At 40.4% G+C, this 12,046-nt stretch overlaps 1 protein-coding gene across 2 annotated transcripts in view; it reads left to right on the top strand.

The window, feature by feature from the left end:
• Positions 1–1,136: 1,136 nt before the first annotated feature.
• SLC7A11 (solute carrier family 7 member 11) overlaps positions 1,137–12,046 on the top strand; it is a 59,416-nt gene continuing 48,506 nt past the window's right edge. For both annotated transcript variants that reach the window (XM_041469425.1, XM_041469433.1), the window contains exons 1-3: positions 1,137–1,413; positions 4,009–4,135; positions 8,077–8,192. In XM_041469425.1, the coding sequence (XP_041325359.1) occupies positions 1,137–1,413; positions 4,009–4,135; positions 8,077–8,192 (520 nt within the window). The remainder of the gene's footprint in view (positions 1,414–4,008; positions 4,136–8,076; positions 8,193–12,046) is intronic.

Here is a 12,046-nt window from a genome sequence, read left to right on the forward strand (position 1 = left end):
ACACAGAAATGCCTTTCTGATTCCTGAGCTGTTGGAGATCCTGTGCTCTGGGGTGTTGCCCTGCTCCTGCTGGTCATGCATGCAAGGTGGCTGTGAACCTTTGCAGTGCATTTTAACAAAGCGGTGTTACAGTGCTGGTTCCTGACATCCCGGAAAACAGCTGCACCTACAAAAATGCCTGTTCCGTGGAAATAACGCCTGTGCGCTCCTTAGGCTGACTGGGGCGTGTTGCTAAGTAACTCGGCGTAACACTGGGGCTCTATGGGTCCTTTATGGTGGGTCCTGGTCCCTGCAGGGATTTCCAAATTAGTAACACGGATGTGGGAGAGGCAGATCAACTGCAACACTAGCAGTTCAGCCCCACAAACTGAACTTTTGTTGAGAGTTTTTCGAGAATGAAATTGGATTAGACCCAGGGATGACGTATCCTGTTTGATTTCTTTTCCCCTTGTGCTCTGACGAGCTTTATGTTTAGGCAGGCTTTTGTTTCTGGCTCTGAGCTGCTTTAAAAAATTGGGAATGTGTCTCCGGGTGTCTTGGGTGATAGGCTTGCACTGATTGGTGAGGTTTGGCTCGAGTTGCTTGCGAGTGCTTTGTTCTTCTCACCACCCCCAGGTCAGTTGCACAACATGCCCCTACAGTTTAAAAAGAAAAAAAAAAAAAAAAAAAAAAAAAAAAAAAAAAAAAAAAAAAAAAAAGGGGAAAAATCCCGGGGGTTTTTCAAATGGCAAAAAAAAAAAAAAAAAAAAAAAAAGAAAAGAAATGCTGAGTAATGCCAGCGGTTTCTCAAATGGCTGATGCAAACCTGGAGAATTTACATCATCATTCAGCTAGAGTAACTTGGTATGACAAGGGCTTAAATACAAGTCCATGCGGAAGCTGAGCTGGTTTCCAATGATAGGGCAGTACCACAGTGTGAAAACGCAGGTGTTCCTGAGCTGGGCTTGGATCACAGGAAGGGCTTACATACTCTTTAAGAGCTTGTTACCTGTGTGTAGGAGCAGCTGGAAAGACAAGAGAAAACAGAGGAAGAGACAAAGTAGTTGGCTACATAGAGAGGGAAAAAAAACCCCTTCAGTTTCTGCTGAAAACTTTTCTGCCTGTGCTTGCCAGCAGAGTGCTGGTGGCACTGTAGCATGTTTAGGAAAACTGCTGTGCCTACGGTCTCTAATGGAAGCTACTTGCAGGGACAAGCTAATGGCAAGTTGTCCTCTCTGGACAGTGGACAGCCAGCCCAGGAGGGAAAAGTTGTGCTGAAGAAGAAAGTGACGCTTTTGAGGGGGATATCCATCATAATTGGCACTATCATTGGAGCTGGCATCTTCATCTCTCCCAAAGGCATCCTGAAGAACACAGGCAGCGTGGGCATGTCCTTGACTGTATGGACAGTGTGTGGTATCCTCTCACTTTTTGGTAAGTCTCTGAAAAGTTTCTAATTGGTCTAGAGGGGCAGCTGGTGAATTATTGTGATTATTTCTCTGATTTTACTATTGGATAGGAAGTCAGAGTGCAGAGATAGAGCACCAATGGGACTACAGAAGGTCTGTGCTTCATGATGGGTGTGTGGAGGGTGCAAAGATTTGCAACCCCTGTCCCCCCACTTACAGCACCAGCTGGTGAAAGCTGGAAACATATATATATATCTATATATATATATATATTTTTAATGGGTCCCTAAAGGAACAAGTAAACCAAATGAGCATTTTTTCCCTATAAAATGTGCTGTATGTTTTTCTCCTATCTCTAAGATGTATTTATGGTTTGTTTGTAAAGCCCTGGCAGCTGGATGAGCATGCTGCTTGAACACCACTGAAATGTTTTAGACAGCTCAACGTAGTTCCCCAGAGGCTAGAGCAAGGTCTGAGAGGAATAATTCCTACTGTAGGTAAGCTGTATTGGCATGAAGGGGACCGAAACAATAATACTAATAACCACGCTTCCCAGCTCTTCCTTCCTCACTCATGATGTTGCTTTGAAAGATTGGGCTACAAAAAACAGTGTGATAGAAGCAAATCTGCCCTAGGAGTTTTATTGCTGGCCTGCTTATTGTGGGAGTTTTTGTTAATTCTTTGTATTCTTGAAGAGTGTTGAATTGTGAAGAAGTCCAGTTAAGTTGTTCTGTACACAAAACCCTCATTCAGAGTGGAAAACCCCACCCTGGCCTCTGTGGGACAGAGGGTTCATTGACTTATTTAATGAGTTAATCTCAAAGAAACTGAAGAACTAACATGAATATTGGCTTTATTTAAAAGGGAAACTGCTTGTTTACTGGCAGGAGGTGAAGAGGATAAAAAGGGACTAAGTGTCTACTTAATAGGCGGAACATGCAAATGCCACCTTGTAAATTGACTCTGAACTTAAAAGAAATATTCTTTACAGGCTAAACCCACCCTGGCCAAACAAACAGTCAAGTAAGTTAGGACCATTTGGGTCAAATGATAAATGTATGGGTACAATGTGCAGCATAATCTCTTGTACAAATGTGGAAGATCTGCCTGCAACAAAATGCCCCTGTCAAGAAAAACCTCAGATCCTATTTGTAACTCTGTCAAAAGACCTTGGTCTTTTGAGTTACTTAACCCAGAATTTGTTTAAGCACTGCATTTATGGCTATAACTTTAGTAGTAGTAATCTTCTGTCTGTGAGATAAAGTCTGTACCCAACTTTTATCACACAGATTTTTTAGGTCATTTTCCAGACCTCTCGATATGAAAATTGGCACAGCAAAAGATAGCATCTTGTTCTCAGAATGAACCTGTTACAGTTTGTTTGTTTGTTTGTTTTTTGGTTGTTCTTGCTTTTTTTTGAAATTGAATATTTTGGTTTTGAATTCCCTGCATGACTCAGTTATAGTTAAATCACACGTAGAGGCCATATAAGGTCTTGCTGAGGCTGTGTTTATAATGTATATTAAAACACCATTTCATCCTGACCCTCAACAGAAGAGGCTTGCAACAGAAAATGCAGAAACACCTTTTTTAATGTGGCTGTAAGGATTCCTTTAAACACATCTTCAGTTAAGGTAAAGAATAGCAGATATAAGTCGCCACATTTTTGCAAAGTCCCAAACAAAACAAATGAACAAGGCGGGAGAATTTGTCATCATGTGGTACAGCTTTGATGGGCCTATACTTGTGATGTGGTTTTGACAACTGTAGTTCTTATCTAAAAGTGTTGTGACGTAAAGGCCTGCAGGGAAGAGAGCTGAAATGAGTTCCTGTATGTTGCTGATCTTAACTCTGTGTGATGCAGTGCTAACAAATTTTTTTACTATTTATTACTGGCTTCTCAGAGTCTTCCAAGGAAGACTCTGAGAAGGACTCTGGCTGTGTTTATTGGTTATGGAACACTATTGATGTGGTCCATTTGTGGAGCCATGAATCCCCAGCTTTGTAACCTGCTGATGGTTCCTGACCTTTCACTGTATTTGCAGCACACAGAAACACTCCACCAGTGTTGAAAAGCTGTGACTAAGCCATCTCCTGAGTTTTGCATGGAAGATTTTAGGAGTAGTGTTGAGGAAAATTCTTATTCTGCAGATCCTTCTTCCAAATTTTGACCATTTGGTTGCTTTTGCCCATAGCTGAGGAGAGGTAATACAGTTTTCAGACCTTCAGAGTTGGAGCCAGGCATCTCTAAGGCTGAAAGGATTGGATCAGCTTTTGATAACAAGCAAATGGGTCAGAAATCTTTCATTTAGTAATGCAATCTGGCTGCCTGGGAAGTAGGGTGGCTGGTGTGACACCCCAATTTGTTGTCCCTCTTCACAAGATATTGAGTAGCAAAGTAGTAATTGCAAATAGCTTGTCCAGTGGCTTTAAATATAACTGGATAAATGGTTTGGCATACTGCATGTCTAGCGGAGTAAATTAAAACTTACAAAATTAATTGGAAAAAAAATATATGAAAAGTAGTTGTGACACCATGGAAGCTCTGTTGTTTAGGCTATTAATGTTTTGATAGGTATTTCTGGATATCTCTCATGTTGGCACTGTTGAATTCTCACAGGTGCCCTCTGCTATGCTGAACTAGGAACATGCATTAAGAAATCTGGCGGTCACTACACCTATATCCTGGAGGCCTTTGGCCCATTACCTGCATTTGTAAGGGTCTGGGTTGAACTCCTCATCATTCGGTGAGTGTATCATGACTCTGTTTCTTTTCTGATTGCACTGCACTTGTGCAGTCTCTGATGTTGGGGAAAAAAAAAAATCAAATATATTTTGGTCAGTTAACTGTGTTCTTTCACTATGATTGCTTCAGAGAGTTTAAAAATGCTATTCTGCTTATCAGCTTTGTTCAAGGAGACAGGTGTGCATATATGCATGTATTTTCCCTGCCACAACAATTCAATTAATTGCCTTAATTTTGGTAAGCTTACTATGTCCATTGATGTCACTAATGATGTTGTTAGCCGTACCTAGATACAGTACAGTGAAAGAGAGAAGTCACCTTTACCTTTTCTCAGTCTTGGCATTACCTTCTGGAGCAATTACTGTTGTCTATGGATACAGGAATAACTCCTGGGGAAACTATTGTCCAGTAGTTTTCAGAGTTAGGGGCACCATGTATGCTTTATATGTCAGATTGGGCCCTGGTTTTTTGTTTTTGTGGGGTGTTGGAGAACTTGACTCTTACATTGGAAAACACTAACTAAAAAAACGCTGTCTTCACATACCTAAAATGTCCAATATGTTGCCTTGGTGTGTAAGCTTGTGACTTGTGCAGGCTTTGACATTGTGCAGAATAATTACAATATGAAGATGTTGAATCGTATGAAATAAACTTTCATAATGTAAATGGATCAACGTATCAAACTCACGTGTAGTCTCTTTTTTTTTTTTTATTTTTACAGTTTTGCTGAGTTTGGAGATCTTGATACATGTAGAACAGGGCAACTCACACAAAATGACTTTGGGAATGCTCCATCCACCCCCCTGCCTCAGGCTGGTTAGCGCTTCTTTCCCCTCTTCCGCAACCAGCAGATTAGTCATAAATGAGGCACAAGCATGATTTCAAATCACAGCTATGTTTACATAACACTGACAAGTCCTAGCATAGACTATTGAGTTTAAAAGTACTGATGGTGCTGAGTCATTATGAATCTCTAAATCCTTGTGTTGTTTCCAGAGGAAATAATTTTGTATGTCAGATGGTCCAACACAACCTCCCCACCAAAATGTAACCTTTGAATTAACTGCAAAATTTCCATCAAATGTGATGAAAGGGCAGATGTCTCAACTGTATGAACCTTTTGCCAAGAAGGAAAATCAGGCAGTGGAATGAGAACTATGTTTTCACAGGTCTCTGTGAACAGCTATATCATTTCACATCAGAGAATCAACAAAAGGGAACAGTATTAGAAATCTCCCTCTTAATCTGCACCTTGTTTGGCAGAGGCAATTTATTAACCTAGGCACTACACCCACAAGAATCCAGGCATCATAAATTCCTTTCCTCACAAAATAATTACTTTTTTATGTACAACAGTGTCCCAGGAGTGTTGTATAAGTGGTCTTAGTCATCGTGATCTGACCCACACCCAGAAAATAATCGTGTTGCATGGGAGAGAGCATCAGTGGATTCCTTAATCACCCAATCTGAGAGGCTGTGAGGAAGCCATACGTGTTGTAACTTGCAATGACCAGAGCAGCACTGCTGAAACTTTGTGTAGAGTTTTATATCTGACTCCTGCATCAGGAAGCTAATTGACTGCTACCATCAAAGAACTTAAGACCTCATATATGTTTATTTTATGTTTTTAGCAGATGAAATTGCACACACACATCTCAGCTAGACTGGTTTTTCTTCTGAAAAATTGCAGGATTATCATACTCATAGGCTGGTGGAGGAGTCGCAACCAAAATAGACATTTCCTGCTCTCATATATCTCTTTAAAGCTGCTACTTGACAGTGGAGGACACACTTAACTACACTGCACATATACTGATTAATTCTGCCTTACACTCCACTGCTTCTCACTTAGTGCACTCAGTGTGAACCTTTCTCTCCCAGAGTCAGGTTCTATGTATTTTATACAGATTTATATACCATTAAAAAAACCCCAACAACTACTGTTCAATCAAGTGAAGACAGCAGTGTGAATGTATTGTCTATAGAGCTTCACTGTGGTGGTTGCTAAACAAAGGCTGGATGAGAGTGTGCTGCCAGGTGCCTGACTTAGCTGTGGTATGTGCTGGGACCCTGTCCTGCTCCTTATCTGATGTCTTCCTCTATCCTTGCCCTTCAGTGAAAGCTGAAGGGTCATGCACCTTCTACCTGCTCCTGAACACACAGTTACTGAGCACTGTAGCAAAAGGAAAAGCATAGAATGAGTAAGGTTGGAAAAGATGTCCAAGACCATTGAGTCCAACCATTAACTTGACACTGCTGAGTCCACCACTAAGTTGTGTCCCTAAACACCCATCTGTGTGTTTTTTTAATACTGCTCTATTCTTTGAACTTCCCCCTCCACTGATTGACTGCACTGCCAGGAACATCTCCCTCCCCCAAGACATGGCAATGTCAGAGCTATTTATTAGAGATGTAATTTAGGAGCTATGTATTTAGAAAAGAAGCAATGACTGCTTCTTAAAAAAGGCTTTTCCTTGAAATGGGAGGGCAAAATCCAAGGTCTGAGGAAAGGAGCTAGGACTGAGGAAAAAAGTCTGGGACAGCTCCAAAGATCTGATCTTTCATCTGATCTAGGGTACTCCAAAACCACCTATGGCAGACTGCCTGCAGTACTTGAAAGACAGAAGCCTGGTGATCTTCTGATATGAATTAGAAATATTCCACTGAGGTAAAGTCAATACCTGTCTGTGAAAGTCCAGACAAAATTTGCAAAGCCATTTTCTGGCCAGTGAGAGGAACAACCCCATGCATGGCAGATGCGCATGCAGCAGCCCTTGCTCATCCATGCAGAGACTTATTGAGGCAGATTGTTCTGTGCTGCTCTGCAGCTTGGTCCATCACAGTGTGTGACTTCTGGGTTGATCATAACGCAAAGAAAGTGGGTTTTGTTTCCAGGGTGCAACTCCTTTGTGGAAAATTATTTTATTGTTTGATGGAGAACAACAATGTCTCTGCAGAATTTTTATCAAAATTCTGTGAAGTGAGGTGTTGCAGATTTTTTCACAAGAAATTTGCATGGGCTCTTGTTCAACTGAGAAATCCTTTGAGAATCATGTGCCCTTTTGTCCTACAGTGTGTATGAGACAAACCACAGATGCCACCAGCTGTCCTAAAAAGAGTGAAAATGTCCTCCCAAATGGAACATGTAATATGCAGGCACAGGCTAATTTGCTACTAATGTATGTCAGTGCTAAGGCTTCTGTCAAACAATTACCTTCTCATAATATGAATATTATGAGCATTTCAAATTTGGAAATACAACAACTTTGTGGGGTATTGGAGAACTTAACCCTTACTATGAAAAGCCCTAACTGACCAAAGAAAGAAACATTATGTCTTTCTTCATATTCCTTTGTTTTATGGCATTCTATGGTATATTACAGGGATTTTTGCTCTTGCCTGCAGTGCTAGGAAATTGTTAGTCAATAAAAGAAAAAACTTCTGTTGGTGTTTTAGAAAATCCCATGTGGACTGTCTCAGAATTTAATAAAAGACCTGGGTAGATTTTGGATGCTTATTTTAGTAAACCAGAATTCTCAACTTGAATTATTTTCATTTGCTTGTGTCTCTGAGGGGTGAGATATATCTGGCCACTAAAATTCACTGACTTTTGTGCAGTGTTGCCCATGTAATCTGATTCTGGCTATGTTCACTTCAAGTGAGTGAATGAAGATTTCTATTGATACCTTTCCCTTTTGATTATAACTGCTTTGCAAGATGGAAGCTGTAAGAGCCACCTTGGTAAGAATTTTTGCTGTCAAGATCAGAATCACTGAGTAGTGCTACATTCACAAACTGTGGTGCATGTATGCAAAGCTACAAGAAAGCACCAAAATTAAGGTTCACTGTTCTCTGATAGTGAAGTTACAGCATGATCCAATAAGAATAATAACTATGTGCTATTACAGATTAATTTTGTGACTTTGTTTTTTTTCACTCCAGCCCTGCTGCCACAGCAGTGATATCATTGGCATTTGGACGCTACATCTTGGAGCCTTTCTTTATGCAGTGTGAAATCCCAGAACTTGCGATTAAACTTATTACAGCTGTTGGCATCAGTAAGTGTCCAATTTTAGATTTCAGGGGAGGGTAAAGATTATAGAAATTAAAAAAAAAAACAAACAAAACATATAGCACACTGAGCAGGTTGTTGCTTGGTGTAAATCATTAATTACTGTGCATCCAATGCCAGGGGCACCTGTGTGACATTTTGCCTGCGTGTGTGTGTTTGTGAACAAACACAGGAGCAAAAAGAACAGCAGACTTTATCAATGGCAGGGAAAATCTATTATCAAGGCTGATTCTGTTGCCTCTTGGATTTATGGCCAAATTTTCATTATTTTTGTAGAAGCAATTTCAGTCCCTAAGAGACGGAGAGGCAGTGCCAGAGATATGGAAGAATGATTACCTTCTTTAAGTGCTTTGCTCTACCTTGGTTTTAGGAGGCAGTTGAATGCCAAATATGATGTCATGAAAAAATGTAGTTCTCTTGAGAGCAGACAGCAACATGAGGTCATCTTCCTCAGTCCCACTCTTTCCATCCTGGAAATAATCCTTATTGAGACACTTGTGGTTCAGAAAGCAGGAACCAAATTTTGGGAGCAGAACATACAGCCTGGTGCATGGCTGTTGCTGGCTTGTTGTCCTACACTTGCTAACTTTGTAGTTAGTATAAAAGGGATCATTTAGGGTTACAGAAAGCCAGTATTTGCAGTGGAAAGAGGGACACTACCCTGAAAGCAGAGGCTTTACAGTGTACCTGGGCTGGTGTGGAGCATGCATGAATGGGAAGGCACAAAATATGATGGGAATGGGACTCTGGAGCTTGTAGCATTAGAGGCTTGTTTCCAGGTCTGCCTGATCACAGGTGAGAATGCTCCTTGTGGGCACACATTGGAATTCAGCTGTGCTGGGAGGGAGTGCAGAGTAGACCTGAGTAATTAGTAACAGATTGTTCCTTTAAATTTGTTCAGTGCACATATCAGAAACAAAAAGACTGGAAAAAGGAATTAAGACATGCAGAATGATCAAAGGCCCGCAGGAGACCCCTTCAGTTTTGCACAATAATAGGTTCAGATGACTTTTTTTCTTCGGGGCAAAGAGTTCAATTGACATTTAAATTTTCAGTCTCCAGGTTACTGTGGCTTTTTGTGGGAGCTCTCTCTGCAAGATTTCCTTTCTGATGGGAGTGTTAAAAAATTAGTATGTGACTGCATTCCTTTCTAACTTAGTTATGCACAAACTATAGGTTTCATAGGAATAATTGAATTAGGGGTATGAATTTTGAAATCAATGACTTTTTTCAGCTACATCTGTCTAAAACATTCCAGTGCAAGATAAGAGTGAAACAGATGTTCAGTAACATTAAGGCCACTGAGACAAAAGGAATATTAAGTGAGCATTTTGTTAATTGCACGGGATTCAAGCACAATAGGTGAACAATTTGAAATATGGTTTTATTACTTTTAGTTTAAGTGAAAATCTGTGTGATAAGCCAGGGCTTGGCAAAGTAATTGAACAAATAAGTAGTGTTGCAGGGGAGGTGGAGTTAGGCTGAAATAATAAAGGGAGATGGGAGGTCAGATGTTCCTGTTCAGAGTGGGTCTGTACAACACAGTTAGGGTGAACTGGCATTTCACTGAAAGAAGGGATTCTTGTAAAAAACTTGTAGTACTGAATGGGATGATGATGAGAAAAAACAGTGATATGTCAGACTGAGGCTTCATTCTTTGCAGTATGCTCTACAGTGGAGTTTCATTTGTAGTAGTTCTTAGAACTTCTGCTGCACTTAAGCTCAGGGATCCCAGAGTTATCCTTGTGTGGTAAGAATCAGCTGCGGCGGTGGTAATTGTTCCAAGTGTTTGGTATTGGGCATGTAAGCAGAGTGATAGGTAAGATTAAGGTGCTGAGTTGAACAGACACTTTGGAGCCCTGGAGATCTTGTAATTCAGTATAATGGTGCAAAAAGTCGTGTTTGTTTCCACTTCAAATTTTAAGTTAATCAGAAAGTGAAATTACATGCCTTTTTTCTTATCCATGCCTGGTCCCTTTTCCTTCCTTGCCTGATGAGAGAGCACTGGTTATGTATATGTCTTCATTGCACAAGGAAAGGCAGTGCGATGCACCACTGAACTCTGTCCTTGGCTGAGAGTTTTACCTCGCCATTTCTGATTGTACTAGAAAGGAGAGGGAGAAATTTTGAAAAATCTTCAGGTGATCCCCTGATCCCAAACACAATTCGTGTTATCTAAACAGTTTCTCACAGATGTTTGTCTAAACTGGCCTTAAAATCTCCAGCATGGGAGTTTTTTAAACCCTCACTGGTATTGTAGCCCATTTTTTTCTGTCCTTGTCACAATATAGCTTTTCTCTTTCCTTTTTTGTTTTTCTCCCCACCTGTATCTCTACTGATTCATCTTAAGCCTATTACTAAAAGGTTGACTGAGATGGATGCAATCAGGATTATGCTGGGGAGTGGCAAATACTATTGCTTCTCTACCAGCTGCCAAAAACTATTTCTCATAGAGGGGCTACCGCCATTCTGCTCCCCACCATTTCCCCTCTGTGCTCTTCAGTGAAAAAGGAATGATAGTGCAGAGGAGATGTAGATCAGATGAGCATTAAAATGCAACTACTGGACACGATGACATTTAAAAAAATCCCTTGTTCTTGCTTTATTATTTATAGGAAAAAGACATATGCTGGGCATAAAATTCCCCTTGAAATCACCTGTTCAGAGTAACCTTGAACAATCTGTAAAAACAAATTTTCTGTTCTACAATATGCTGCTTTCATTTTTAGTTCCCTTTATTATGGTTTTTCTCTTTTTACTATGACCAACCAACCAAAATGCCCAAACATTTCAATGTCTCCATAGAGAGAAGATTGCTTGTGTGGAGTCTCTATTCAGATGCCACAGCTTTCTGAACCTCTGAAGCAAAACCTTCCTGTTCTTTTTAAACTTAGAAATCACTTAAATTCACTTGGTGTTTCTTAAGCAAATCTTCACAAGGAGAAAAACCTAGATCAAATACTGGATATGCAGATCTCAATTTGTCAGTCTGCCATAAACTTTTTCTCAACTCAGTTAATTAACTGAGTACATGAAAGAGGAGCAGATATCTCAAAGATTTTTATTACACTATACATTTCCTGGACTCATAGAATCATAGAATGGTTTTGGTTGGAAAGGATGCTAAAGATCACCCTGTCATGGGCAGGGACATTTTCCACTAGATCAGGTTCCTCAAAGCCCCATCCAACCTGGCCTTGAATTCTTCCAGAGACAGGATATCTAATTACTACAATTTTATGAAAATAAATGGCCAGGTAGAGGAGAGAGAAGCTGGGTGTGCTCCAGGGAAGGACAGCTGAAGAAAATGCAAGTAGGAGACTAGCCCTTCTAACTCCCCACTTTGTTCCAGCAGGACAAAATAGCTCCAGGACAAAGCAAAGGGATGTTGCCAACCTTTGTTCTGATGCTGCAGGTAGTCTTTTTAGGAGAAAGAGTTTAAAACTAATTTTTCTCTTGAAGTGACAGTTGATAGACTCCTCCATATTTATTGTTTCTTGACATGAAGAAACATCCTGTCACCATGCTATCATTGCAAAAAGGCCCTATATTCATATATTGCTACTTAAATATAATGGCAACAGGAAGGGATAAATTGGACTGTGAAAAGGTATCAAACTCTTCTATCAGTGTGTAGCCCGAATAGGAACTGAGCCTTTTCCAAACTTCTCACATGGCCTCTGTATCAGAAAGCAGATAAACAGGTTTCAGCCATTAAAAACTGTGAGACGGAGAACCACTTACCAACTCACATGAGTTCTTGCACTAATTCATATGTGCATTTTGGGCATTTTACACTGCAATAATATATAATTCCCTCCACCCTAACCGCCCCCCCCC

Source organism: Pyrgilauda ruficollis, unplaced genomic scaffold (assembly GCF_017590135.1).
Source record: "Pyrgilauda ruficollis isolate IOZ18807 unplaced genomic scaffold, ASM1759013v1 scaffold103, whole genome shotgun sequence".
Classification (NCBI taxonomy): Eukaryota; Metazoa; Chordata; class Aves; order Passeriformes; family Passeridae; genus Pyrgilauda; species Pyrgilauda ruficollis.